We start from the raw sequence: 27,592 nt of genomic DNA on the forward strand, positions 1-27,592 counted from the left end.
ATGTCTAAACTTTTAGTCTGAGACCAGATGGGCAGTTATATCGAGAAATCCAGGAATCGGAATGTGTGGGATGGAAGGGAAAGGGCAAAATAGGTTTAGTTCAGAGCAGTCTTAAGTTCCAAACGCTAGATCAAAAGGACTATTTAAGGAAAAGGCAGTTTAGGGTACTCTTACATACTCACTTTAATAAGTTGCGTACGGGCTTACTAAATAAATAGAACTGAGTATTACACCACCTACATCCTAGTCAAGATTGAAAACATACATTCCAGTTGATTTAGCTTAAAGAGTTGCAGTCCATTTTCACATTAATGAGCCTGATTAAGGCTAGACGGGCACCCCATCTGTCATGTCGTCCTTAACCCCTTTGTCCTGAGAAAGAAGGCTTAGCTGCTTCTTTAGTTCTTCGATTTCTTTTTCTTGCTCTAGTATCTTCATCTGTAGGGTGAGATTAACCTGTAAAGAGGAAATTGTAAGCTCCATCAAATGGCTTCTTGTCTTTTAAATACACAGGCCTGCCTCACTCACTTTGCAGTTCCAATATGTATGGATCCCACTTATCACAGTTTAATGAAATAACACCAGTCACCCAGCAACAGGGCTCAAGTGTCAGTCACCACAGTAGAGTGAAAAAGCAGTTTAGTCCACTATGTGAATGACAGATACATCATGACCCAGGACCAATCACATCACTTCTCCCAAAGTCTGTGGGGCGGGTGGGCGGTCACTGCATCTGTTAGTTCACACACAATGTGTGGAGTTGTGCTGCCTCCTCGTCCAGTGATAAACCCAAGTGAAACTTTAAAATGAACAAATGAAAGAGGAAACCGGCCAAGAAAGATGGAAGTGCAGCAAACTAATGACACGTCGTAATGCTGGAAGTGAAAACTGAATGGTGTTCAGAAACAGTGGACCTGCTGCCCCTAGACTGGGTGCGTAGCCAGGGGACTGAGTAAAGGACACTTGTCAACACAAGGGAGCAAAAGGATGAAGAAAGGGACACCAGCAAAAAACCTCACATTAGAAGAACTCTTGGAGCTACTTCACGACTTCAAACGGGCAAAGGAAAGAAGTTGGAAGGCGATCAAACGGGAGCGTGACAGTTCACCAAGGCACCAAGAAGGGGCTTGCTCCATACCCTAAGTTACATGATGAGATGAGGGCACGCATTCTTCAAACTACTCTTGAAACACTTTAATTCTCAACTACAACGCACTAAATATTCTACATTTTTTCATTTCTGCATACATCTGTAACTGACACTTAGGAAGTTTTTTCCTTTCCACATACATTTGTAAGTGACACTATAAGTTTTTAATGTTTTGACAAACATTTTTAAAGGTCATGGAATAATCATAACTTTCCCATTGATTATTAAGACCCCTCTACGTGGTTTGAAGTCTGCCTGGTCATTTTTACAGCCCTACTCTACAATGCAAAGCGAGAACTGCCCATATATACACATTTTACCTGTAGAGGTATGTGTAAGTTATTTCATAAAAATTCCACAAGACGAGAAATCCTTACCATAAATACCAAATAACTGGTCTCTAGTAGCTACCTTAACTGGGAGTTAGAAAATCCCTTCAGTCTGAGGAGATCATTTAATCACATCTGCCATTCTCAAAGACTCAGAAAAGTATTCCACCTACCTGGTTACCATTCAAGCTACTAAAATTCACTGTTTTACTTTAAAAATGAATAAGCCTAAAATAGAAGATAAATCAACTAAACAGTTACTGCAAGATGTTCCCAAACTAGTGGCACCAGAATCATTTCACGGTCTGTAGAAGCAGACTGCTGCCCTCTCACCCCCAGGTTTCTGTTATAATAGGGAGGGAGGGCTGGGCAGTCTGTCAGGCCCTGGTGATTTTATGCTGGTCTGGAGACTACCGTCTGACACCAGTTCCTGCCATGCTGCTCACACACTGTCCATGTCAACCACTCGGGGATCTTGTGAAGTGCAGACTCCGAGTCTGGATGTCTAGGGGGAGGCCCGATCCTGAGTTTCTAATGAGGCCTCAGACAACGCGGGTGCAGCTGCTCGGAGGACCGAAGACCGCGCTGAGGACATGCAGATGAGAGACTAGACTTGGCACTAAGAGCATGTCAGGACGGGGAAGGGCTTGGGCTGCCCTGGGGCCACAGCATCTCACAGGATGGAGTCCAAAACTATACACTTGAGGCTGAAGCCTTTACACTGGCCAAGGCGGTCTCGCCACCGCAGCTCCAACGCCCCAAGAATTACTGCCGTCTTACCCTTTGCTACACGTCCCTTTTTACAAGTTGGCACATTATAATAATTTATGAAAGGTTACATACCATAGTTGGGAAGGAAAACTAAAACCTTTTGGCTTAGCCATTTGAGGTTAGAATGTGGAGCCTGTCATTTTTAGAGCAGACAGCTGGCAGCGATCATCTTTCTTACTGGGACGATGAAAACAAGTGTGCTGCTGAGACCTCTGAGAATGGGTTCAAATATATGGTTTCCATAAATCTCACTCTAAGCTCTACTGTTCTTCATGAAACAGGATTCACAATTTAAACAAAGTCTATTTGAAGCTTCATATTTTCCCCAGCATTAAAAAAAATGTACATACGCTTCCGGAATTTTGGAAAAGTTCACTTTGCAGCAACTGCACAGCAGATGGTCTCTGGGATGCATTCTTTTTGGTCAACTGCTGGATATACTTGGCTTGCACGGGACACCTTTTACTGAGTGATTCAGGTATCTGACCAGCTCTTAAACCTGTGAGAACTTGGGCTCGCTCCATTTCTGTTCCAAACGGCTGAAAGAGCTCAAGCAGGATCACACCCAAGCTATACATATCCGACTGGAAAAGGGGGGGGAAGGACGTCAGTAATGAAATACCAAGTGAGCACAACAGTACCAGTTCAGTGCACCACCCTCTCAAATACGAGGGACTGGCTAAGAAAGGACGGTCTGTAGTGTCTACAATGAAGGGAATGGCGGGCTGGCGCATCTCTCGGAGGCGGTTATCTGCCAACCTGATAGATGTACCGCCCTCAGTGAAAGGCTGACAGGTACTGTCACAATCCCCATCTCTACTGCCAACAAAGGGAAGGACTGGTGGCCAGGGGAGGACAGGGATAATCCCACTGCCCACAGCAGTCTCCACCATACACCTGACTCCACCTCTCCTTGAAAATCCAGGCCTGACGCAGCCGCAGACAGATGTGAGCTCACGTGTGTGGGTGCCCGCTCCAGAGGGGTCACAAGAGTATCCCTGGGCCACCCCAGTCTCACCTCTGCCTCGACTCAAGCATTCTTGGTAAAGTTTAACAAACTGCATAAAATCAGTGTTACTGTTCCTAAAAATAGTTTTTTAGGAAGCTCTTTATTAGACAGTACTTTAAGAGCAGTCATGGTTTCTTCTGGTAGCTCTTTCCCAATCCATCCAAAAAGCTGAATGATTCATTAAAAGGAAAAAACTGACTAGGCTTTTCTTTGGAGAAAAGGATTTACTTAACATTCCTTCCAAGAACAATGTGGATTAAACTTTTTGGTATCTTCATTCTACTTCAAAGGGAGTCAAGTGGTACACTTCCTTGTAGCATTAGTTAGCATTTATTTAAGCTTGAAAACTGAAGAATGAAAGGCTGAAAACAGGCCTCTGAATTCCAGCTGCCTGAGGTGCGTGACATTTTAAAGCGAAAGCTCATTTCAAGAACAACTCATTACACCCAAGGATTTAGAAATAGCTTAAAAAGCAGTGCAGTCAGATTCAGCTGAAAAGTGAGGCTTCCTATCATGGCCGCCTGATGTAATAGACAAGCTACAGACCTGTGGCCTCCCAAACTCCTCGGCCTCGGAACTTCCCCTGCATTTACTGTACGTTTTGACTGCAGAAAAAGTCCAGTAAAAGGTTAAAAAGCAAGAAACATTACCTTGGCATCATACGCAGATCCTTCCAACTGTTCAGGGGAAGCGTACAGACATGTACCCACTCTGGAAGTATGTGCTGGTGTCCCTACAATTTGAAAAGCTGAGTATTAAACCCTGCAGTCGACATTATAGAACACTGTAGCTCCCAAGGGAATGACGGTGGCTTTTGTCTTTATCTCACTTTTGCTAGTGAATCTTTATAATTCTTTTTAAATCTTGACATCTTACGTTTTGAGTGCAAACAAGCAAACAACAACCCCCACCACTTACTCTTCCCATCCCTGCTGTTCCAGTCCGTGTTCTTCAGTATGATGTCTGTGCAGGCCAGACCAAAGTCTCCTATTTTCACTTGCTGATCAGGGCCATGAAGAAAAATATTTCTGGGCTATAAACAAACAGAACAAGTCAACTCCTCGGTGTTCTTAAAACAAATAGCAAAAACGGGTGGATTTTAAGAGTCTTCAACTCAGCAGCAAGTAGCCCCTCAAAAATTAAAAATCAGAGCAGTGGTTCTCAAACTCAGCTGCACGTTACAATCACTGGGGTAGTTTTAAAGAAATCTCAATGTCCAAGCCATTCCCCAAACCAGTTACATTGAAATTCCGGTGGGTGGACAGACATCAGGCATCGTATTATTTAAAAGTCCCCCCAGATTATTCCAAGTTTGAGAACCATTAATGTAGAGTGTGCATGTACACAAGTGCTCCTCGACCCTAACTGGGCACCAGAATCACCAGAGAAACTTAGAAACTATTGTCTGCTCCAGTAAGCCAAAGACCTTGATTTTTTTAAATGAAAAAACATTGATTTCTTTTTTTTTTAAGTTCTCACGTGATTCTTATATGTTAGCCGGGGCTAGGAATAACTAGGTCACACTATAAAGGTACACACTTAGCTCTACTTAAGCCACCACCACAGACCCAGAACATCCCCCAGTGGAATGACTCCTATGCCAATGAAAAACGGCACCCATGTTGGAGGGGAGGATTCCACTGAAATCTAAAAACTATTTCGGTTAGAAGTTGGGTTTTCTTACTTTAAATGTAACAATTTTAATTTTTTATTTCAATGTATAAATTCCTGTTTTACCTTTGTTAGTTTTTTGATCTATAGCTGAATGGAAAGAGAAAATACGAAGAATCTTATGAATAAGATGATAATTTGGGTATTTCCTGCGATTGAAGAAAGCCCTGAAAACTGTGCTTATATTTGGCACTATATGATATAGGAACAAAATTTGAAAGAGTTTGGCTCTGACATAAAAATGAATCGTGTTCATGGATACGAGTGTCAACAATTCTAGAACAGTTCTAGAACTGAACTGATGGAATCATAAAGAGACTAAAACTGAGCAATTCCGTAACAAGTTTCCCCTGACCTCTTTGTCTTCACTCTTAAGTTTTTCTCATGGGAAACATAACCAAGAGGGGCAGCAGGGAGCTGGTCACTGGCAGTGCCAAGTCACCGGAAGAAGGCCCACCTGCAGCACTCCACACTCAAGTCTATGAAGCCATAATGAGAGAAGACTGCACTGCGATCCAGGCACTGCTAAGAAGCCACCCCGTCAATCAGCCCATAACCGTGCTGGCCACCTCCATCAGCTACAGGTTACTTGGGAGCAAGGTACCCTCCTTTCTCCTCTGGCACTTTTAGAAAAGACTCACCTGGTTGTGTTCTCGTGAACTCATTAAACCTCCTCATTGCCCTCCCCACGCCCGAGGCTGGACAGTACATGTCAGGCAGGCTCACTCTGCACCCAGAGCTGTGTTCCTCTAAGTCTGTAACGTGTCCCTTCCACTTATCATGCAAGCAGATGTGACAAAGACTAGAATGCGTTTGGTTGGAGGAATGTTAACGTCATCCTCTCAAATATCCCAACGGTGATTACACATCTGTGATGGGATTGTTTTCCCTTTTTTACGTGTTTTCATTTTCTAAATGGCTATACAATTATTAACTTTATAATTAATTTTTTTTTCAAAGAGTCACCCTCTCCTTTACCCCACCCTCTTATCTTGCAGTCATGCTGTAAAGCCACTACTTACGTGTTTTTTTTTTTAAGAACAGCATAAACAGCTCTGCTAATCATAGACAAAACATTTGCTGCATTATCTCTGAGACCATGAAAGAGCAGGTTTTACTACTGATACTATGACTTTAGCAAAACCTTGAAAAACACAAAACCTAGTTGTCAATCACCCTGTGGGTTAATTTAAGGACTAAGTGGCTTAACAGCAATTACCATTATTTTTATACTATGAGCTCTTTACAAGAATCAACTTTCAAAACTATAAATAAGTTATTTCGGTTGTCTTTATAAATTTGCATTTATATAACACACAGATTTTATAATACGAAAGTCACTGGTTTGGGGTCATTTAAAACGGGCAAAAGAAAAGGAAAATGTCAATGCATATACCAGAAAAATACTGAACCGAGATACTAAACACACTTCCTTAGAAATGGCAAGCTAACACAATTATTATTTCTAACTACATAAGGCTACTTAAAATGCACTTTGGTTTTTTCCCCCGAAGCAGATGCAATCCATCATCCCCATTCATCTGGCTGCCGAATACCACAAGGCACAAAGTTTGCGCTGTTTGTTAGAACATGGCGCAGACCCAGACATAAGGTAAGTTAACTCAGGAGGCGATCGTTTCTAGAGGAGGGTATGCATGCTTTAGGTATCACTTTGCCCAGCCCTGTCGGGAGTCGTCCACTCTTCACAGGTCATGGACTACAAATTGTCATGTTTCAAATGAATCGGTTTCTTTACTGACTAGATGAGATACTCTGAACAAGAGGAAAAGATGCAGGAAACCACATCAGTCAGCCCCCTTGGGGGTGAGCATGGTGAGCGCTCAGCAGCAGTGTTAGGAAAGTGCATTCATGCGCTCACAGCCCTCAGGGAGTTTAAAGACCTATGTTAGATATGAAAAACAGATTTTCTTCTTTACCCACCACTAGAAGGTATGTCTCATGACAGGTTCCTCTTGCTCACCAATGTGTTTTTACCACTTACATCACTGCCTGACACTTAGTAAGTACCCAATACTATCAGAATGAATGCAAGGATTACATGGTATACAAGTCACACTTCTTGCCCCCATGACTAAAAGAAGGTCCAGCCCCAAATCCTGACCACTCCAGAAGAGCCCACCTGATGCGACCTTGCTCTCACCTGTCCCAGCGCACCCCGCCCAGGCTTGGCAGGTCCTCCCGCAGCCACCCCAGGACTGGACCATCGCAAACTCGCCCATCTGCCTCAGTACACCCTTTCCTACCCTTCAAGCCACAGGTTGTCCCTGGGTCAGGCTTTCTAGAACTTTGTCCACTTGCAGTATTTACTTCACTGGTTAAATGTTTCATGTCTTCCACAGACTGACTGTAAGGCCTGCTAAGGCAGGGACGACGCCATTTCTCCAAGCCCTAGCAGAGGAAAACCTTGCACTGAATAAACATCTGTAAACTTAAAATCATTTTCTAACTTCAATGTTGCAGTTAGATGTTCCTGATAAACCTCCCCCTTTTTTCTGCCAAAAGGAAGGCATTTTGGAGGCAGTCCTGAGAGATTTCAGGAAAGCAGCAGATGAGGGCCAGGCTGTGAAACACGCATTCCACCTGGGTCAGTGCAGGGAATGACAACGAAGTAGCTTCGCTAACTGCAGAGCGACTGAGGTCTAGATTCAGCCCTGTCATCTAGCCGACCTCCACGCACGAGAGACAACACCAGGCAGAAAAGCACATGCACAACCACCAACTGAGTCAGTGGCCTTCGAGCCCTGTATGGCTCACTTCTCTGGTGACCCCAGATCACACTCAAGTCCACACAATTCTAATGAATGGCTGCTAACTCAGCTCACAGCACTGCGTGAGGTACTAGGGTACAAAAAGCCCTAGGACACAGCCTTGAAGAGGCCAGTCCTCCTAGCAGGAATCACAAAATTGAAACAACATGCTAGAGGAAGTTGGGCCCCTCTGTGCTGTGACGCATACTGCCCTGTCCCCCCCAAAACGCTGTGACATCCTGAGAATTAAACAGCAATGCAGATCTTCAAATACTTCCGTAAAGTAGAGGGATGGCCTGAAATAAACGGTGCGTTCTTAAGCACCGAGGCCCGCTGTGAACTGAATGTAACCTATGTCCCTCCTCTTCCAGGGACACAAGAGGCCTCACCGCACTTCACCTGATGCTACTGCACTGGCCGGTCACTTCTAGCATGTCGACAAAACCGGGGAAGAGAATCCGGAGGCTGCTGACAGACATTCAGTGTAACGCTATGACGTGTCTCCGCGTTGTGTGCGAGCACGGAGCTCAAGTGAACGCTTGCATGGACAACAGCAACAAGCTTTCACCCCTCCACCTTGCCGTAACATACGGGACCTACCCAGTTCTCGCCATCTTAGCCCAAAGCGGTGCCCATGTCAACGCCATTAATGAATCCAGTATGACACCCCTTCACATGGCTGCAGATATACTGAATAAGGAGATGATGGAGACGCTCATTGCCTGCGGAGCAAACGTCAACTGCGCTGTCTCGTCCACGGGGAACACGGCCCTGAAGCTGGCAGTGTGCACCGCGTCCAGCAAAGCCGGCCGCCTGCTGGCAGCGGGGATCAGCTGCATCCGTGTGCTGCTGACTCACGGCGCCCACGTGAATGCCCAGGACCACGAAGGCCTCACAGCCATCCACGAGGCATGTTTCGGAGGCAGAGAGGCAATAATCCACCTCCTGCTGGAATTTGAAGCGAATGTTAATATCTTAACGAAAAATGGGGAGTCTCCAATCTACATGTACCTACAACGCAGCTCCAACATCAGAGACACCGCGCTTCTTGCCAAGCTGCTTTACCACTCCTACCCTTTGCGACTGACCAATAACCAAGGAATTCCACCTGCAGGAATCATGCTACCGGAATTCCAGCTCTTAAGGGAAACCCTAATAAAGTTATCTCAAAAACCCTTATCCCTAGAGGACATCTGTAAAAGAAATATCAGAAATATTTATGGTGAGAGATACAAGCAACACGTGAAACACCTTCTCCCGGGGAAGATGTGGAGTTCTGTATACGGATATTATGATTTAGCTTGCCTCTTGAAATAGACCGCAAAGTTTCACAACGCCAAAGAATTCCAGTAACGCCAATTACATTTTCTGGCTACACACATATCCAAAAAAACTCAACCCGTTGCCTTCTAAACCTCAAACGTACAAACGACTGGTCCTTAAGCCTTTCTGAATAAATATAATGATCTGCATATTCACTTGTTCCTAAATATTCTTTGAAATGCATCTTCCATGATTTAATTTTGTCCCCAAAAGTAAGCAAATTCATTTAAAACTCTCAGCAAAAGAAGTAAATATATTTTCTTTCTTGATGGCCTTTTGTGGATAAAAACTGGAATGGTCATTACAGATTTTTCAAACAGCAGAAACACTTGTCCCATGTTAAATTTCCTTTAAGATGGATAATTACAGAAACAGGTTTGCCCTCATGACTGAAATAACAGATGTCGACAAAACCGGGGAAGAGAATCCGGAGGCTGCTGACAGACATTCAGTGTAACGCTATGACATGTCTCCGCGTTGTGTGTGAGCACAGAGCTCAAGTGAACGCATTACATAATTCTGTCAGCATTACGTAATTTGGCACCATCTATTACAGTAGTAGTACCCAGTCAGAGCACACTTACAATCTGAAAAACAGTGAGAATTTCTAACGTCCAAAGATTACTGTTTTTAAATTCAATCTGAAGTTTTCATGTTCTGGATCTATAAAACAATGATTTCAATATGAAGGTAAATGATATCATTCCAAGTAGATGAACTAAGATACACAATCCCATTTAATTCAAAGAACCAACACCAAGTCATCCCTGATAAGTTTCCATTATTTCATCTCCCCCACTTACCTTCAGATCTCTGTGTACAATTCCCATGTTATGTATGTAAAATACACCTTCCACCAATTCTTGAAAAATTTTTGTTGCAACACTGGCCATAACATAAGGACCTGAAGTTAAAAAAAAAAAAAAAAAAAACAAAGAAGAAAGTTTTGTTTCTCTAATTTTTTGGAGTTTTTTGCTTATTACATTAACATCTAAATGGTAAATGCAGTTCCAAATACAGTAACTTCTGACATATACACAACATTCAGATTTTTAACAAAGTCAATACTCCAAAACGGTTCAAACGTAGAAACTGGCAGGGAGGGCTCCTCAGCTAGCAAAGCCATCACAAACGAGCACTCAACAATGGGTGGACTGTCCCCACAAAGAGACTTCTGATTTCACTCAGAGCCCCTGTATGAATTACACTGTAAACAATTCTCAGGCATCAGGTGGCTAGATTAAATGTGGTTAAGTCCCCTCAACTCCTGATATCCTGAGGTTTAAGGCTAATAAATCTGGTATCCTGGCCCACTGTGGACTGGAGACATTATTACAAATAATGGAATAAGGAGATAAATTATGTAAGCCCAAGGGGTGAGCTTCAGTATCTGGAAGATTTGGAATGCATTTTCTAAAAACAACTGACAAACGATGTGTATGGAGAAAAGTAAATGAATTAATTCGTCTGTTAATATGACATAATATGTGAACTTAGAGGTGGAGAGGTTTTGTAGAACTAAAACAAATAAATTGATAAAGAAAAAAAATCCTGGAGTTTTTCCAGCCAAGTAAGTTTAGTACTATGGTAAGCATGTACTAGCTCTGCTGTATTCAATCATTTTCAATCATAAACCTATTGTTTACCTTCAAACACAAGAACACCACACGCTCCCTTCTCCCTGAATGAGCCCACTTTGTCATACAGCTCAAGCCTACTCCACACTCTCCTGACCCTACCTAGCATATAACTGGGGACCTAAAGTACATGAGAAGACAGACAACTCATATGTGTGTGTATGTGTAAAAACAATGGCTCCACTATATGTTCGTCTACTGTGGCCTTTGACTCCCCCTTACCCTGAAGTGACAACCTCCTACCTAGGTAGAAATGCAAGGAGGGCTTTTGACTTTTCACAACTATATCATTGACAACCTTCCTTTGTCTTTAATACAGTTCTCATTTTAACCCACCTAACACATCCAAATGGTGGACGACTGTTAGAGAAGTCGGTAATCACACACAGTAAGTTCCCATTCACTCAGTGCTACAGCCTTGACACTTAACTGCTTTTATCCTCTCAACAACCCCATAAAACCGGAATGATCCACGTATTACAGTGAGGAAAAGACTGAGAGCAGTTACTGACTTGCCCAAAACCTTATACCTGGTGAGTACTAGAGCCAGGATTCAAATCCAGGTCTCTCACTCATGGGACTGCTGAGAATGACTGACATAAAATGTAACTGCTCTAAGGCAATACATAGAGTGCTAGAATACTACAAAGCTAACATGTTTTATTTTAAACTATTTTCTAAAGAAAAATATGTATCACGCTAGCGTTACCATACATATCTTGCCTTCACTGTTTTGACAGGTTTACTGTACTGGATGGTACAGAGTTCTCAGACCACACTTCACGAGGGACTCATTTCCCACATGGAAAGTTAAAGGTCAACAGCACACGATTTAATACACCATTCTCCTTTTCATAAAGACATTACTCATGCAGCAGGCAAAGGATACAACTTCACAAGGCACTGAAGAACCCCACACACTACCTGCCACAAGTGAACTATGCTGACTGGCATGTCCTAGGTACACGGCAAACTAGAGAAGGGGGTGGGGTGGGGGGGGCATCAAGGAGCTGCCGTAGGGAGACCTCGTGTTTCTGTCTCCTCTAAGATTTTAAGTAGGTTAACGGACCTATATTTCAGATCAAATAGAGGGTCACAGTGTCATTAGAAGTAAACAGTGACTAATGATCAATATTTCATGAATGAATGTTTATTTAAAAATCAGGCCACTCGTATCCCCTATTTTGATCATCTAATACAGTGAATTTCAACTTTGGCCACACATTAGAATCAACAAGAGAACTTTCAGAAAAAAATACCAAAAGCCCAGCCCTATCCAAGTCCAATTATATAAAAATTACTGGTGCGGTCCCAGAAACAGCCTTTTAAAAAAATTGACTTTATATTTTAGAATAATCTTAGATTTACAGAAAACTTGGAAGATAGCAGACAGTTCCCATTTACCCCTCACCCAGTTCTCCCCGTTGTAAGTACCTTACATCAATGCACCAATATTGCTACCAGTCCACGGTTTATTCACAGTTCCATAGTTTTTACCTAATGTCCTTTTTCTGTTCCAGGATTCGACCCACGACACCACATTATGTTTAACTGTCATATCTCTTTGAGGCTCCTCTGGTCTGTAACAGTTTCTCACTTTCCCTGTGTATGATGACGTTGGCAGTTTTGAGAAGTACTGGTCAGGTATTCTGTAGAAGGTCCCTCAGTTGGGGTTTGTCTGATGTTTTTCTCATGATTAGACTGGGGTTGTGGATTTGGGGGAGGAAGACCACAGAGACAGAGCGCTCTCTCACCATGTCTTACCAAGGCCACATACTATCAAAGAAGGGGTTATAACGTCATTTGGAGTGAACAGCACTCCAATGACAATGAACTATCACTAGCAAATGAACTATCACTGCTGATGTTGAACTTGATCACTAGCTGAGGTGATCTTTGTCAGGTTTCTCCCCTGTAAAGTTCTTCTTTACTGACATCTTTTTAAAAGTTCCTCTGCTGATTCCAATGTGCAGCCCAAGTTGAGAACCACTGCTATAATTTTTAAAATATTAACCTAACAGCATTTCCAGAGAATATACAACTGCAGGGGAGGGAGTAGTGTGTGTGTGTGTGTGGGGGGGTTATCTGGATCTTGAGGGAAACAAACTTTGGACCACATACCCGTCTACAGGGGCTTCTTTAAAGGTTTTTTGTTTTTTTTTGTAAGAGTACACGTTTTCAGGTTAAAAAAATAAAGTAAGTATTTAAATTTTTACAATAAAAAGTTTAAAATTAAGATAATATTTTTAAAGACCTTTTCCACCCAAAATCATTTACCTAAATTCTAGCATTACTGCTTAAATATCAATAAATTATGTCTCACAGAAAAATTTAACTTCCAAATACCCATTTGTTTTTTAAAAATGTTGAAATAAGCATAATTGTTTCTTTGGTTTAAAACAAGTGATTTTTTTCCCTTCTAATCAAAAGCACCTGGAGGCAGATGGCAGCAGATCCTACTGCCTTTATTTCCCAGCCTGGTACTTACAGACCCACACGGTACTTACAGACCCACACGGTACTTACAGACCCACACGGTACTTACAGACCCACACAGCACTACAGACCCACACGGTACTTACAAACCCACATGGTACTTACAGACCCACACAGCACTACAGACCCACACGGAACTGCAGACCCACACAGAACTGCAGACCCACACGGTACTTACAAACCCATACAGTACTACAGACCCACGTGGTACCACAGATCCACATGGTACTTACACGCAGCTTCGTCCACACACTCCCGGCCGCGCTTGTTTCTCTCGACTATCCAGTCCCACAGTGAGAGCTCACACAGCTGCATCTGGATGTGCAGCATCAGGTGGTACTGCACCTAGGGGGCGACACAACACAGGCTCCCATCTTTATGCCATTCGCTCTGGTTAATTTAGTCAACAACTACTCTAGGACAAGCATTGGCCTTAGTGATGAGGACAGAGACAACCGACACAGGGCTGTCCCAAACGCCCAAAGCCTAGTGAAGGAGATGGAGAAGTAAAGCAATACTTACAATGAATGGTCTGTCCTAATCAAGTGGGCAGGCACAGGCCCACTGGAGTTAGGCAGCCGTCAAAGGGCAGAAGCTCTTGAATGTGACAGAGGCACTAGGCCTGGAACTGTTTGGAATGCTCACTACATAAACAATTGTTAAAGCTCAGACCAAGTGTCAAAGATGGCTATGTGCTATCCTGCTACTCTGTGTATACCCCAGAGTATTTATATAGTTTGGCTGGCTTCACATTATACATAACTAATAACTTGTTTAAAGAAAAGGAAAGCAAAAATTAAGCTCACTGTAGCCCATTCATTTAGGCATCCAGGAAAATGTTCCAAATTACAAAGTAATAAAACTATTCTGATTAAAAATCCCTCAAACCCAATTCCTCTGTATTCAGGTAAACCTATTCATTGTTTTTTGTTTCACACAAAAAACACAGAGCCACATTCCTGGACAAGAATTAACTCTGCGTATGTGTATATATACGAGGTGTGATCAAAAAATTACAGTGAATGCTGCTGCGGAGTGCCATCCATGGAAAGGCAGGGATCTTTAATTCGGGAAGTGGTGCATCAAACCTTAGTAACAGTGTGTGACAAGTTTCAACTTGTTCGGTGCAGTCAGTTGGGTGTGAGCTACGGTTGAAAGAAGGTGTGTCTAAAGCAGGGGTCCAAACTGTGGCCAGATCCATTTTTTATTGGTCTGCAGCAAATTCCAAAAATACATTTAGTTTACTTAAATAAACCAGGTGAGGCAATACGTACTTCACCTTGAGTGAGTGGCCTGGCTGTTTGTGTATTTTACTGCATATGGCCCTTGGTGAAAAACATTGAAAAAAGTATGGACACCCCTGGTCTAAAGTGTGGTAAATCATCCTCCATCATGACAACGCTCCGTATCACACATCGCCTCTGGTATGGCAATTTCTGTCAAATAAAAACATTACGGTGTGTCCTCATCCTTATTCAATGGATCTGGCACCGTGCAACTCCTGGCTCTTCCCCAAAGTCAAAATGATTCAGGATATCGAAGCAACCATGACAGCACAACTAAAGATACTCATGAAAGAGGACCTCCAGAACTGCTTCAGAAAGTGGCAAGAATGATGGGGTAAGTGTGTTCAAAGCAGAGGGTGTGGCAGGTATTTTAAGGGAATTAATAGCAATGTATCTTTTACTGTAATAGTTATTTTTATTTAAACATTCACTGTACTGTTTGATCATACCTCATAGATGTTTTTCACAGTTCTGTAATCCAACATGACAGATTATGTGTAGACCCTGTTAAGTTCAAGTGTTTAAAATACTGATAGTCATTACTAGTGAGACTACTTGGGAGTCTCCCCAGCAGATTAGTGTAAACCTCAGCAAGAGTATCCTGAACACTGACCTGGTGATCCTACTCAGACTCTCTCCTAAAGCCATGCCCCAAAAAGCAGGAAACCTGTCTGCATGAATATTTTTATAGCACGATGCTAACATACAACAGAAATAGAGCGTGCATGATGCTTCCAAGTCCAGGGTACAAGTGTGGGAATAGCTATAGGAGGGAATGACCCAGTCAGGAAGGTCTGAAAAGGAAGAGCAGGAGTTAACTGCATGAAGGAAGGAAGACCAGATATGAGGGCCCGTGGAAAGAAGAAACAGCAGAGGGCAGAAGAGCTAGAAGAGGGAGGAGTGGAAGGTGAGAAGTCAGCTGAGAGACAGAAGGCCCTAACGAACCACAGTGATTATGGGTAAACATCAAATTGGTAGGTTCCAGGAAAGTCATCTACCTCTGTCATCCCCAACAAGTTTAAGTTTTCTTCGGAAGATTCCTCGGTGGATGTGATATTCTCTTCTAAGCCTGAATTAAGCCTACGCGGCAGGTTAATCTCAACAACAGACCTGGACGACAAACCAGACAAGCCATTTCCTTGGAACTCAATGGATGACTCAAATTCATTAGCATCTCTGGTGAGTAATTTGGTGGTATAGTTCACCAATCTGTTATTCTGATTTTCAATTCCAGATTCTAAGGATTTTTCTTCTTCTGAGGTGTACTCAGCAAAGATAATGGATGAGCTATTACTTTCATCATTTTTAACATCAGACTGATCGCTGGAGAAAAAAAACAGTAAGGATAAAAATCAATGTCAAAAAAAGTAACTCAACTGTCATTTCAAATCTATATGAGTCTTACTGGTAAACTCTTGAAAAAAAAATGGCAGCTAATCTGTGTAGCAGCCACATTTATTTAAAATACTGACTAGAAATACCTGAGGAAGAAATAATTTAATATTTCATAATGAAAATAAGCAAAAAGAAAAGCCTAAAACATTACTGAGCTTCTAATAGCAAAAGACGAAGGCAGCCTAATGCAGGTGATAGGAGGTTGTATGTAACCAGTAAAGTCCACACTAGTCCACATACCTATCATCCTCCTGGCTGGGGATCACTTTCAGAGATGGCAACTGAAGAGCAATTCTATCTGCTGAGCAAAAACAAGAACAAATTTCAAACAGCCCAAGTTTCTAATTTATAGTCAAAAGCAGGGCTAAATTACCCAAATAACACCAAAGGAGGCTACAAGTCAGAACATGGCATGCCCTTCTGGCAAAACACACTACAACGAGCTTATGCAAACCAGCAGCACATTTTAGAAACTATAAAACAGAGCTGTTCCATGACACAAGGGGTCAGCAGACTCCTGGGAACGATCTGACAGTAAGTATTTCGGGTTTTGCGGGGCCCTGCGGGCCCTGTTTTAAAAGCCACCAGACAATACAATGAACGAGCGTGTCTTCTCATACGCTGTATTTATTACTGACACTGAAATGTTGAATATAATTTTCAAAGTATTCTTCTTTTGATTTCTTTTAACTACTTAAAAATGTGTGTGTGTGTCGGGGCGGGGGACAAACAAACCATTCTCAATTTATGGGATGCACACTAACAGGAACAGACTAGATATGGCGCATGGCCACAGCCTGCTCAATCTTCAACTCTACCATCTGACTCTACTGCTTACCTTGTGTTCGGGCCATGTGAACGTGTTCTATCCAAGCAGTGTGGTAGCCTACAATATTAGGGTGCTGCAGACCTGCCAGCACCTTCACTTCCCGTAGCACCTGAAGAAGAAACATACTTAGATCTGGCTTTTACTGGCAATTTGTTAAATGTTCATGGTATAGACTACTACTAGTTCCAGAGTAAAAGCAGCAAAAGCCCCTCTGTGTCAACAATCTCAACTATGTTAAAACAATGGGAATGTTTTTGTGACAGACAAATGCAATTGTTATAGCAACTAAGCATACATGTATGTAGCACTTTATATGTTACATAGTTCATTTATGGGAGAATCCTGGGACCTGACTGAGCTCGTGCTTTTCCATAACAAGCTGTATTGTGCATGAATGGTTTCCTCAAAAAATTAATTTCCCTAGTGATGACCATGAAACGTGGTCAATCTGAAAGCCCTATAAAAAAGTCATATAACAATTTAGTTTTGATGTTTATTTTACTGTAACCCATTCCTAGTAGACTGGCAATCCAACACACCTAGTATTTGTGAAATACACACACACATACACACACACACAGGGAAAAAGACCTAAATACTCGATTATTCAAAATAAATAAATTTTGAAAATCATACCTTCATGCAATCTGTCTTAGTTGCACCCTTAATCAGGATTTTTTTAATCGCGTAATACTGACCATCTAATTTATTCCTGACCTAAAAAGTAGAAGAAGAGACAAAGTATATTGTGCCATTAAATTGCAACTGAGTAAAGAAAGTTCTTTTAACCTGAGCTTAGATCATCCAAACCAGCCAGAGATAAAATTCAGCTAAAGACATACATCCTCTCTACTATGTTCAGGGAAGTTGGTGGTGGGCAGGCAGATCTTTTCAAACTGCAATTCGAGTCCAGCTCCAAGGAGCTCCAGGTCTGAGAATGGGCATGGTAGTAAAAGGGCTCGGTCTGATCCACATCACAAGGGCACAACTTTTTTCAGCAATATACTCTTAATAAATATACAACAAAACCTCAGTTTCCAGAATTCACCTAAACCTCCAACATGGTTAGGAAAAAAACAAAACCTGCCCACTTCCCCATAGACGACAAATCTTAATGAAAAGTAAACATACATGACTTCTAGGAATTTTCCTTTGAGCTCTTTAAATAACAAAAATAACTTTGTTTAGAGTAACAGGTCAAGGAGAATATGTAGAAAACAACCTTGTAAACTCGTCCATATCCACCTTTTCCTAAGATGGCAAGCTCTTCAAACTCATTTAAGTAACGTGAAGTTTGTGCTTCAAAGGTTACGTCCCTTGATCTAAAAGTTAAATACAGTCAATATTAAAACATGCAAGCATCAGAATGTTCTAGGGTAGTTCACGTTCACTGTACTACTGCCTCATTTATCACTAAATTATGGTAATTTAGAAAAGAATGAGCGAAACTGAAATGTTTCATTCGCGATCAAAAAAAGCATTTGCTAAGCAAATCGAGAGTGTAATAAAGGTAGCAGGGAGATCATTCATCTAATTTTAAGTATTTTACTAGTGATTAGGCAGAAGTTGATTAGCAGAGTTCAGTAATAAAGTTACTTAAATTCCATAATGATCCAGAACAGTTACAGATTTCAAACTAGCATTTCCTAAATATAGCCAGAATTCAGTGGTTTTCCTGATAGATTGGATATCAGTACTCTAAATTAGGGGTGGAGCTTATGGAACCCAGAGAAAATGGGGAGAACCGGGGATCAAAAAGGAGGGAAATGAGAAGTAAAGCAAATCTTGGAGCACTAATTAATTGCTGAGAACAAAGTTTGCAATTTCCATAAACAAGCCTATCTACATTATTTTTTAACCCAAATTAATTTCTGATTAATTCAGGTTCTTAATCCTGATTTCTTTTTCGATTGTTTAATCTTTACATAATCACAAAAGTGTTTACTACATACCTGATCTTCTGGATATGAGAATTATCCTCACAAGGATCCTAAAATCAAAGTAATTTTTAAAAGCATTTCAAAAATTTCATGGAATAAGGAATCTATCAAAATTCAATGTCACATTAATAGTCCAAAATGCTTAAACAATATATTTTTTAAAAGATTCAATGGCTTTTTCAATATTACCTAAGAGTATTACCTAAGTATTAAAAATATTTCCCTCTTAATCAAAAATAACTAGTAAAAATGTTATATTCTTGCCGTGCACTGACAAAGCTGAGACTCTACCAAGAAGCTCCATTAGCAAATAATGTGATTTTACCTTCAAAACTGACCATTTCTCACATCTCCGCTGCTACCACCCATCCCAAGCCACCGTCATCTCCTCTCGCCTGTATGGCTGCACCTGTCTCCCTACTTGTGCCGTTGGCCTCTCTCGGCCTAATCTCAACACAGCAGCTGCTGTGATCCCATTAAGATGTAAGTCAGATTCCATCACTCCTCTGCTCAAAATCCTGCAATGCTTCCCATTTTACTCGGTGTGAAAACCAAAGACATGTTAAGTGGTCACAAGCTCCAGTTCCATCCAACTTTCTTGCTGCCCTCTTGCCCCATCTCTCCCATCCACCCCCTTGTTTCCTCCAGCCAGAAGGCTGCCTGTCAGCTTCCCTTGGCCAAGCACACGGCTCCCTGGGGCACCACTGTGACTGGGCCTGGAGCACTTTTCCCTCCAGGTATCTGCATGGCGCATCTCAACTCCAGCTCCTGATTCCAACAACAGTCTGTCTCACTGAGGACCTCCCTGGCCACCCTACGTAACATTCACACATTTTCTAAGCCCCTGACTGCTTTATGTCTCACCTTACCACTTGTCACCATCTAACAGCCCGTTTCTTTTTACAGTTTTATTTTTCTGTTGTTTACTGTCCCCTCACCAGAACAGAAGATCCATGAGGGCAGGGATTCTATTTTGTTTACTGCCTGAACCGCAGCACCTACAGGAGAGCCTAACACACAGTAGTCATTCGATAAATATTTGTCGAATAAGCAAATTAAAGTTAACGTTTTTATAGACTCGTATTATAATCAGGATTTCGCTTTTAAAAAGTCCTCTTGAAATCACAATGTTTTTGTCACACACAAAGTATGCATTTTAGTGCTTACCTGCCGAACTCTCTCTTTAGCTGACCTCATTAAATGAGTAATGGCTCTGTTGTGATGCAGTCTCAATGAGCTGAACTCATCGCTACAGGTGAAAGAAGACAGCAGCCCCATTTTGATAAAGGTCTGACAAAGTACTAGAAAAAGAATACGGAAAACAATTGGAAAGGCCATCAATAAGATGGCTATTTTAAAGAGTACACAGAGAACAAAGAGCAATAACAGCCTCTATAAGAAAACAAGTTACATTTATACGCACATTACAACTTGGGGACTGACCTTCTAGCAAAGCAACACTGGTCCAGTCCCTGATCAGGAACATGCCTGTAATTACTTCTCTGACACTGAACGGTCTTTTGTTCACCATGCCTGCTCAGTCAGTTACGTACTAAGCTCCATCCGTTAAAAAGGCAAGAAAAGTGTAAACAGAGTAGTGCTCTCACATTTAAGCACATTATACTTTGCTGGCAGGCACTGAGACAACAAAAGAGGCCGGAGTGGAAACGAATGATTAGAACTGACAACAAAGTGAGTAGTAATTGTTCTTTTCTATCATGGAGTATCTATAACCAGCATTGAAAAAGCATACATGCGATGTGTGTATAGACCAAATACTAGGGAGAAAGTGAAGTCTTAAGTCCTGACAGCGGGCTCCTCAGAAAAAGAAGTTTCTAGAGAAGTATTGGCTTTTACTCATTCAAGCAATATAGATCCATAAGGACATCTTTCTACATGGAAAACTCCACATTTAGATTATCCACTAACTGAATCACACAAAAACATTTATTTAAATAGACTTTATTTAAAAACTCAGTCATTCAAAAAAATCTTAAATCAGCAGGATTTGCTTTAACTAGGAGCAAGGTCACTATATTAAAATCATTCTAACCTGCCTTTCTCTACGGTGAGTCCAATACAATGACCTCCAGCTACCAATGCTTTGGAACCTACAGAACATCCCTTTTTGTACAACCCACCTCCCCCGCCCCACTTATTCAGGAAAAGAAGTGTACACCGTACAAATAATGTTCACCATTTTTCATGTCCCGTCAAGCTTATCAAAATGATCATCTGCCTTTAAATAAAAGCATTACATTCTAAGACCACATAAAGGAATCTATAAGTTTGAGGATTCCTAACACCAAACAAGACTCGCAAAGATGTTTTAGGTAGAAAACATCCTTAGAATCTGATTGGAGCTATTAAAGAAGCCACTCTGGTCTCGGTCACTGAACTGAACGAGAAACACCATAGTATATAACTCTGCTTATTTCTGTGCTCACATTTCTCATACAAGGAATTCTGGCAGGAACCAAAATAAAAATTTTCAACAACTGTGGCTGGCATAAGAAGAAACGTATTTGGTCTTTGTCTCTGGTTCCTGGCACCCAGCTCTTAAGTGCTAGGGTTGCTTGGAGCATGTTTTCTTCTAATATTTGGTCTCTGACCCAGTTTGTGACACAAGAGCTCCTAAGACCCTTGGAATCTCCAGAGTGAAGAGTGTCTTCCTGCAGGCTAATGAGGTGGCTGAGGTCCCCTAGAAAGCTTCAAGATGGGGACCAGTCACCAGAAAGACCAAACCACGATTAGAAGCTTAAAACGTTCAGCTCCACCCCCCCAATCTCTGGGGAGGGGAGACAGCTGGAGATTGAGTTCATAACTGATGGTGTCAACATGGTAAAGTCTCCATAAAAATCCCTAAAATTCAGGGTTCGAAGAGCTTCTGCGAAACATATCCACACGCCAGGAGGGTGGTACACCCCAACTCCACGGGGACAGAAGCTGCTGCACTCTGGACCCTATCAGACCTCACTGTATGTACCTCATCAGGCTGTTTATCTGGGTCCATTATCACACCCTTTATTACATAATAAACCTGTAAGCATAAGTAAGTGTCCTCCCGAGTTCTGTGAGCTATTATAGCCAATTGTCAAACCTGAGGGAAGGGGGATAGTGGACATCAATTTAGATCCAAATCAGACACAAGTGTGGGTAACCTGAGGACCCCGGGGACACACTACTCACAAAGGCACCTGAAATAAGGGCAGTCTTGTGTGACGGAGCCCTTGACCCGTGGGATTTGACACTGACTCCACACAGTGTCAGAACTGAACTGAGCCGCAGGACACCCAGCTAGTGTCCGAGAACTGGTCAGGGCAGAAAAAATAACCCTGCACATGTGGTACAGGGAGTGTGCAGAGGGAAACGGTCAACACCCCAAAATGCTGCTGTGCGGTGCTCTGGTCAAGAACTGGTTCAGAGGGAATAGCTGTGGTTTTTCATTCACCTGCTCACCGACTAAATCATAACTGATCTTCACAAATTACATGAATTATTGTTACAGATACAAAAGAACCAGCTCTTATCCATATAAATATGCACAATTTAATGGTTATTACTCTTTTGGGCCCCCCAGTGATTATATTCATAAGGAATTACCAAGAGGAAAATATGAAATGAATTTAAGAAATATAAACCATTAACACTTAACATCACATTTTTATATACCTGCAGCTTCTCAGACCCACAGCACTAAATAACATAGTGTTTGTACAAGTTTTATAAAGCAAGATTAGTTCATTCTTACTAACATTTGAACACCTGTCTTGAACGAAGTGGATTTGGTTCATGCACATGGCTCAAGTGTTCCAGCAAAGAAACAAGCAACAGCTGGTTTGCAACGGCAAAAGGGAATGTTGGCTGCTGTTGGGGTCCTTTTAACACCTGCAGCTCTGCTGGGACATCAGATTCTAAAAATTAAAAAGGGAAAAAAATTTCATAAATGGTCAACATATCGCATAATAACAAAACAGCACATTCTAATTAATGGAACAAAGTATTTAAACTTACGGAAGTACGAAACAAAACAGCAGTTAAACTGTGTGGGGTTAGTCAAGACAAACTTTCTGGAACTGAGTTTTAACTTGAATTCCAGAAGTTGGAAGACTAAAAGAAAGAGGCCATTGGGGGGAGGGAGAGAGTTTTGGTAGTAACGATGTATACAAGGGCAGAAATAAATAAATGAACAAATAAAGGTTCAAGCAAACAAGCAGGAACAGAGTGGCTTCCTGCCATTGAGAGGACAGCCCAGGCCCAGGCACAAGGAAAGAAGCTGAGCAGAGGGGAAGGGAAACAGAGGAAGGACAGAAACTTCATTTTGAGCATGAACCTCTATGTACCAGGCGTTTTTATGCACGATCTCATTTAATCTTCACAGGACAGTAAACAGTAAGTGTTACCATTCCCATTTTACAGATGAGGACACTGATCTCCTCAGAGGGTTAAGGAACTTTTGGAAGCAGGCAGATCAGACCGACTCTCAAGCCACGCCCACTGTCCTCTTTCGCCACACAAGATCAACCAGACAGACAAGTTGGCACTTAACAACTGAAGGTCATAAGTTCTTACTTATTGTTTTATTAATACGTTATTGAACAGGCCAAAAACACAACGAAGGAAAAATGTTTGAGGAAACTGTTCTGGAAACATGTAATGGGGCGCCTAGAAGGAGGCATATAACAGTGAACAGGAGACGTTAGGATAAGCTAGTAAAGGAAGTAAGTAACAAAAACATGGAAAGAAAAGGTCCCAAAAATGTGAAGACAAAATGGACTGGCCAGGATTTCAAACACTAGGAATGGGAAGATGGAGGTGTTAATGAGTGGAACTGGGTAAAAAGGGGATGTCAGAGGAAGGATGAGACAATTCAAACACTCAATAGCTGTTGACCCAACTCAAGTGGAAATGACACAGGACCATAGATCCTACACATGCTAAAATCATCCCATTTCAAATATTCTAGTCCACTCTCCTCTATGAACGACTAAAGGTCCTGGAAAACCCACGTTTTCAAATCCAGGCTTCATTCACCAATTTCCTCTGTGACCTGCAGGTGGACAAAAAAGACCTGCATGTTTGTAGATGTGCTACTCATTTTAAATAAATACTTACTGTCTGAATATGGGGGAAAAAAGAATAAAAAATGTGGCCATGTAAGAACTTCTCTATGTAAAGACATTCTTAAAGTTAAAATAAGAATTACAAATTCAGATATAGTACATATATCTGTACTATACATGACAAGAAAAGGTAATAAAATTTATAGAACTTACAAACTATTAAAAAATGAAGCACGATTAAGATTCAAAGAGCTTCAACATAACTAGTAACTAGTGACATACATATTAAAATAACTACAGTACAGAGTTTGCCATCAGATTGCTAACTACTGACAACCTGGAATACCTGGTGGTGTTATGGGCAGAGAAAAAAGACATTTTCAAACACAATAGGATACAAGTGTTTGGAACCTTTGGCAATACATCCTAGAATTTAAAATGTGCAAATCTTTGACCCAGCACCTCTACTTTTGGAAACACACACCAAGGAAGTAACTAAGCAAAGCAAAACAGCCAAATACGTACAAGATGTTCAGCATGACACTGTTTGGAGTATTGAAACAGTGTTCAATTACATACACATACGAGTGACGGGATACTACGCAGCTGTGACTGTGTATAGGAAGCATTATAAATAGTTCACTATCAAGTCAAAGAGGCTGGCTATCAATCAGGAACACGTATGAAAGGCAGGCGAGATAGTTTCAAACAAACCAAAACACCCTTTCTGGTCATCATGTTAGCAAGACGTATCAATACCTTTTTTTAAATAGCATATTTCTTTGACCCAACAAATTCTACTCTGTGGATCTGTTCTAAAGAAATAATCAGGTGTTAATAAAGATTTATGTATACAGATGTCAAACCCGTTATTATTTTTAATGGTAAAAAAAAAGAAAAAGACAAACCTATTTTCCAACAATTGAGCAAAGACTAAAGAAATGATAGTACAGAATGCAATAGTCTTAAAGTAATATTTTAAAGGCTAATTTATCGCAAGAAAATGCTAATGCCACATTTAGAGAGCAGAACATCAAATGTTTATCATACTACTAAGATCACAATTTTAAAGTCTATTTATTTTATAGCTATATAAATCTATACACACAAAAAGAATGGAAAGAACTACACAGACAAAACATTTGCCCTCTCTTTTCAATGACACATTGACAGAATTTGTAAAAAGAATGAAATTACAGTGGACATGCCATTGTGTAGTCTGCCTTTTTGATCTGTAGGCCTCTAGCTGGCACACAGCAGCTCTCAATAAATAGTTGCAAATGAATACACCAAATTGTTAGCACTGAGTTTGTCCCTGGGTTGCAAAGGTGACTTTCCCTTCTTTTTCTTTGACTTCTTTAAATTTTTGTGAATGACTTCTCTAAATTTCTAGCTTATTTGGACAAAAATCAGAAAGAAATCTTTAATCTAGTCATGATAGCTTTCTTTGACAAATAGTTTTAAACACAAAATTCATCAAATATGTTGTCTCCAGCTACACCAAAATGTAAACAGTAATCTCTGGGTAATGAGATTATGGTTTTTAAATCTTCTTCAGGCTTTTCTATATTTTCAACATAGTCTGTAATGTGAACTTTTAAAAAAATATGCTGAATTGTTAACAACGGTGAGATTACGGTTAGGAGGGTTTTCTAATTCTTTATACTCATACTTTCCTATGTTCTACAATGAGAAAATTCTACTATTTAATAAGAAAAAACAAAAAAGAATGGCTGGTCCGTGGAGTAGAATGAACCTAATAAACCAAGAAAAGGAGAACTTGAAGACCAGTGAGTGGACTCATGCAAGAAGGAAGAAAACTAAAAGGAAATGAAGTCTGAAGCTGAAAGCTTCCCATCTCACAGTTCTGGTCAAGAGTAGAAGAGGAAAGTGGCTAAAAGAAAAGATGAAGTCAAGTTCTCTTACAAAAAATGTTAAGAAATAAGATCTATATTCTAGGTGAATTAGAGTTCTAGACTTTTGCCAAGTAGGAGGGGAGCAGACAAACAGGAAAGGGATCAGCAAATTCAGTCTCCTCAGGAAAGTATAATCCAAATGGTCCATTATTAAATGAATGAGGAACCTGGAGGGTTAATCCAAGGGGAAATTCGGGAAAACTCCTGTCAGATGAAAGAAGAAAAATGAATGAGTCTGACAATGGGCTTACCCTTGGCCTCCTTCTAACGCATGCTGTTCCACAGGGGAAACACACAGCAACTGATCAAAGGCTCATGCCAGCTCTAGAAGAATCCCTACACAATCAACTCCTGCAGAACACCGGTTTCAGAGTTACACTTAGGTTTACACCATTAACCGGCACAGCGACCTCCTCCCATCACACAGAAGACCTGTGAGAAACTATTTAACTGTTGTTTTTACGTCTACTACAAATAAAACTACCTTTTTCCAAGGCTTTACTGTTCACATAAAAAGATAAATTATGTTTGGACGTGCTGAGCCTCTTTGGAAGAAAAGGCAATATGTAAACACAACAGTATTATCAGAAACCCAGGAGAAGGAAATTTTTAGAAGCTAATCTAAGATCACTCCCTTCAAGAACGATCTTCAATTTGCAGAACACCTTATCACACTGTTACAGAAAAGACAGACTTACGTGTCTCTATAGCTGGGGCTTTCCCCGTGACATAACACTTTATGTGTTACGAAGCTGCTGTAACATACCACCTTACGTATGGAAAACATCCGTTTGTCCATTAAAAAATAGTTATCTTACAACTGTCCTCTGCTAACGGCCTACTTAAATTACCACCAGTCTGCCTCTGTCTCCCTTTAGGGTCAAGACTTACAAGTAGTATTAAGGGTGAAGAGCGAAGAATTTAAGGGATAAGTTAAAACCTTTGCAACTCAGCTTCCACCTGTAAATCCATTCCACGTGTTACCGGTTGCTTCGGGCGTCAGCTGAATATGCATGCTCCGGGATCACCTTATTCAAACTGCCCAATAGTAACAACCTCCCTGAATCAATATTTTCATTCTTGATGGCACAATTTTTAAAACGGCCACAACAACTGGTTGTAACTAAAGAACCTACTGCACTTTCATTAAAATACTGGATACGTGAAATTGGTTAGTCGATATTTTGAGTCTGTCTCACTTGACGCGATTTAAGAACGTGACACACTTAGGCCCTCATCTCCCAGTAAACAAAAGCCTCAAGAACCCTTGGGCATTTCTTTTTAAAACCGAGGAGGGTGAGTTCCACGCTGCGCACCGTGTACGTGTGGGGCAGTCTTTAGCTGCCCTACCGGAGACGCAAGACAAGAGAAGCCACCCAGCAGAACTCGACCCCCAGGCAGCGCGCACGGTCTGCAGCGTCCCGCCGCAGTAGTTTTACAAAGTTCACGCACCTCGCCTGACAAAACCACAGGCCTTGGGGGCGGAAAAGCGGCCAGAGGGAAGTCTTAGCAAGTCCGAAGCCCTGGGTCGGCAGAGACAACACCAAGACACAGAAATCTAAACAAACGAGCGCGTTGCACAGACTCGTCTCAATGTTTACCTTACCCGAACGACACGCCCGCGCCCCCGGCACCGCACCGCGGAGCCCCAGCTCAAGCCAAAATCCAGACAAATCTCCCCACATCCTGGAGCGAATCTCGCTGCTGCCCAGCGCACCCGACAATTCAAGTGGACGGGGGAAAGGGCGGGACGCCGCAGCATTCCGGGTCCCTTACCATCATACTTGGGGTCCGAGCCTTCCACGGGAAAGTCGATGGCAGGCGGCGCGGGCAGAGCCCAGGCTCCGTCGCCTTCCGCCTCGCGCTCGCGGGCTTCGGAGCTGCCCCCCAGCATGGTGGACCGCGCGCGGGACGCAGCCCCGCACGCCCACCAGCGAAGGACCACCTCGCTCAGCTCCAGCAGCGAATGCCACCGAATCCGGAAGCAGCCCCTTGCGAAACGGAAGTCC

The 27,592-nt window shown here is 41.8% G+C and overlaps 2 protein-coding genes across 4 annotated transcripts; one reads left to right on the top strand and one right to left on the bottom strand.

Moving 5' to 3' along the window:
* Positions 1–165: 165 nt before the first annotated feature.
* EIF2AK1 (eukaryotic translation initiation factor 2 alpha kinase 1) lies at positions 166–27,592 on the bottom strand. 3 transcript variants are annotated; one of them, XM_081035275.1, is made up of 16 exons: positions 27,360–27,581; positions 23,614–23,654; positions 22,360–22,518; positions 19,772–19,905; positions 18,617–18,654; positions 17,887–17,986; positions 17,301–17,381; positions 16,674–16,773; positions 16,076–16,133; positions 15,439–15,763; positions 13,388–13,499; positions 9,825–9,925; positions 4,178–4,292; positions 3,910–3,992; positions 2,601–2,834; positions 166–456 (listed from the first exon to the last, which is right to left on the bottom strand). In XM_081035275.1, the coding sequence occupies exons 4-16, from the start codon at positions 19,880–19,882 to the stop codon at positions 328–330; spliced, it is 1,587 nt and encodes a 528-aa protein (XP_080891401.1). In that variant the 5' UTR covers positions 19,883–19,905; positions 22,360–22,518; positions 23,614–23,654; positions 27,360–27,581; the 3' UTR covers positions 166–327. The 3 variants fall into 3 exon arrangements, with proteins under 3 accessions (XP_080891401.1, XP_080891399.1, XP_080891400.1); XM_081035273.1 differs by lacking the exon at positions 23,614–23,654 and having other exon boundaries at positions 16,076–16,136; positions 27,360–27,592; XM_081035274.1 differs by lacking the exon at positions 23,614–23,654 and having other exon boundaries at positions 27,360–27,587.
* On the top strand, positions 4,951–9,934 carry ANKRD61 (ankyrin repeat domain 61). Its single transcript, XM_081035281.1, has 3 exons — positions 4,951–5,530; positions 6,445–6,542; positions 8,070–9,934. Exons 1-3 carry the CDS (start codon positions 5,315–5,317, stop codon positions 9,013–9,015), a joined length of 1,260 nt encoding a protein of 419 aa, XP_080891407.1. The 5' UTR covers positions 4,951–5,314; the 3' UTR covers positions 9,016–9,934.

This window comes from Rhinolophus hipposideros, assembly GCF_964194185.1.
Source record: "Rhinolophus hipposideros genome assembly, chromosome: 23".
NCBI classification, from domain to species: Eukaryota; Metazoa; Chordata; class Mammalia; order Chiroptera; family Rhinolophidae; genus Rhinolophus; species Rhinolophus hipposideros.

What these genes read in the sequence shown, in the direction of transcription:
- EIF2AK1 (XM_081035273.1), bottom strand. Translation starts at nt 27,477, where the DNA reads ATGCTGGGGGGCAGCTCCGAAGCCCGCGAGCGCGAGGCGGAAGGCGAC. An exon ending in TCACATGGCCCGAACACAAG is followed by an intron (nt 16,137 to 16,673) that starts GTAAGCAGTAGA and finishes GTTTTTGCTCAG; the next exon opens with CAGATAGAATTGCTCTTCAG. An exon ending in CCCAGCCAGGAGGATGATAG is followed by an intron (nt 15,764 to 16,075) that starts GTATGTGGACTA and finishes TTTTTTCTCCAG; the next exon opens with CGATCAGTCTGATGTTAAAA.
- ANKRD61 (XM_081035281.1), top strand. Translation starts at nt 5,315, where the DNA reads ATGGGAAACATAACCAAGAGGGGCAGCAGGGAGCTGGTCACTGGCAGT. An exon ending in ACAGGTTACTTGGGAGCAAG is followed by an intron (nt 5,531 to 6,444) that starts GTACCCTCCTTT and finishes TTTCCCCCGAAG; the next exon opens with CAGATGCAATCCATCATCCC. An exon ending in GGCGCAGACCCAGACATAAG is followed by an intron (nt 6,543 to 8,069) that starts GTAAGTTAACTC and finishes CTCCTCTTCCAG; the next exon opens with GGACACAAGAGGCCTCACCG.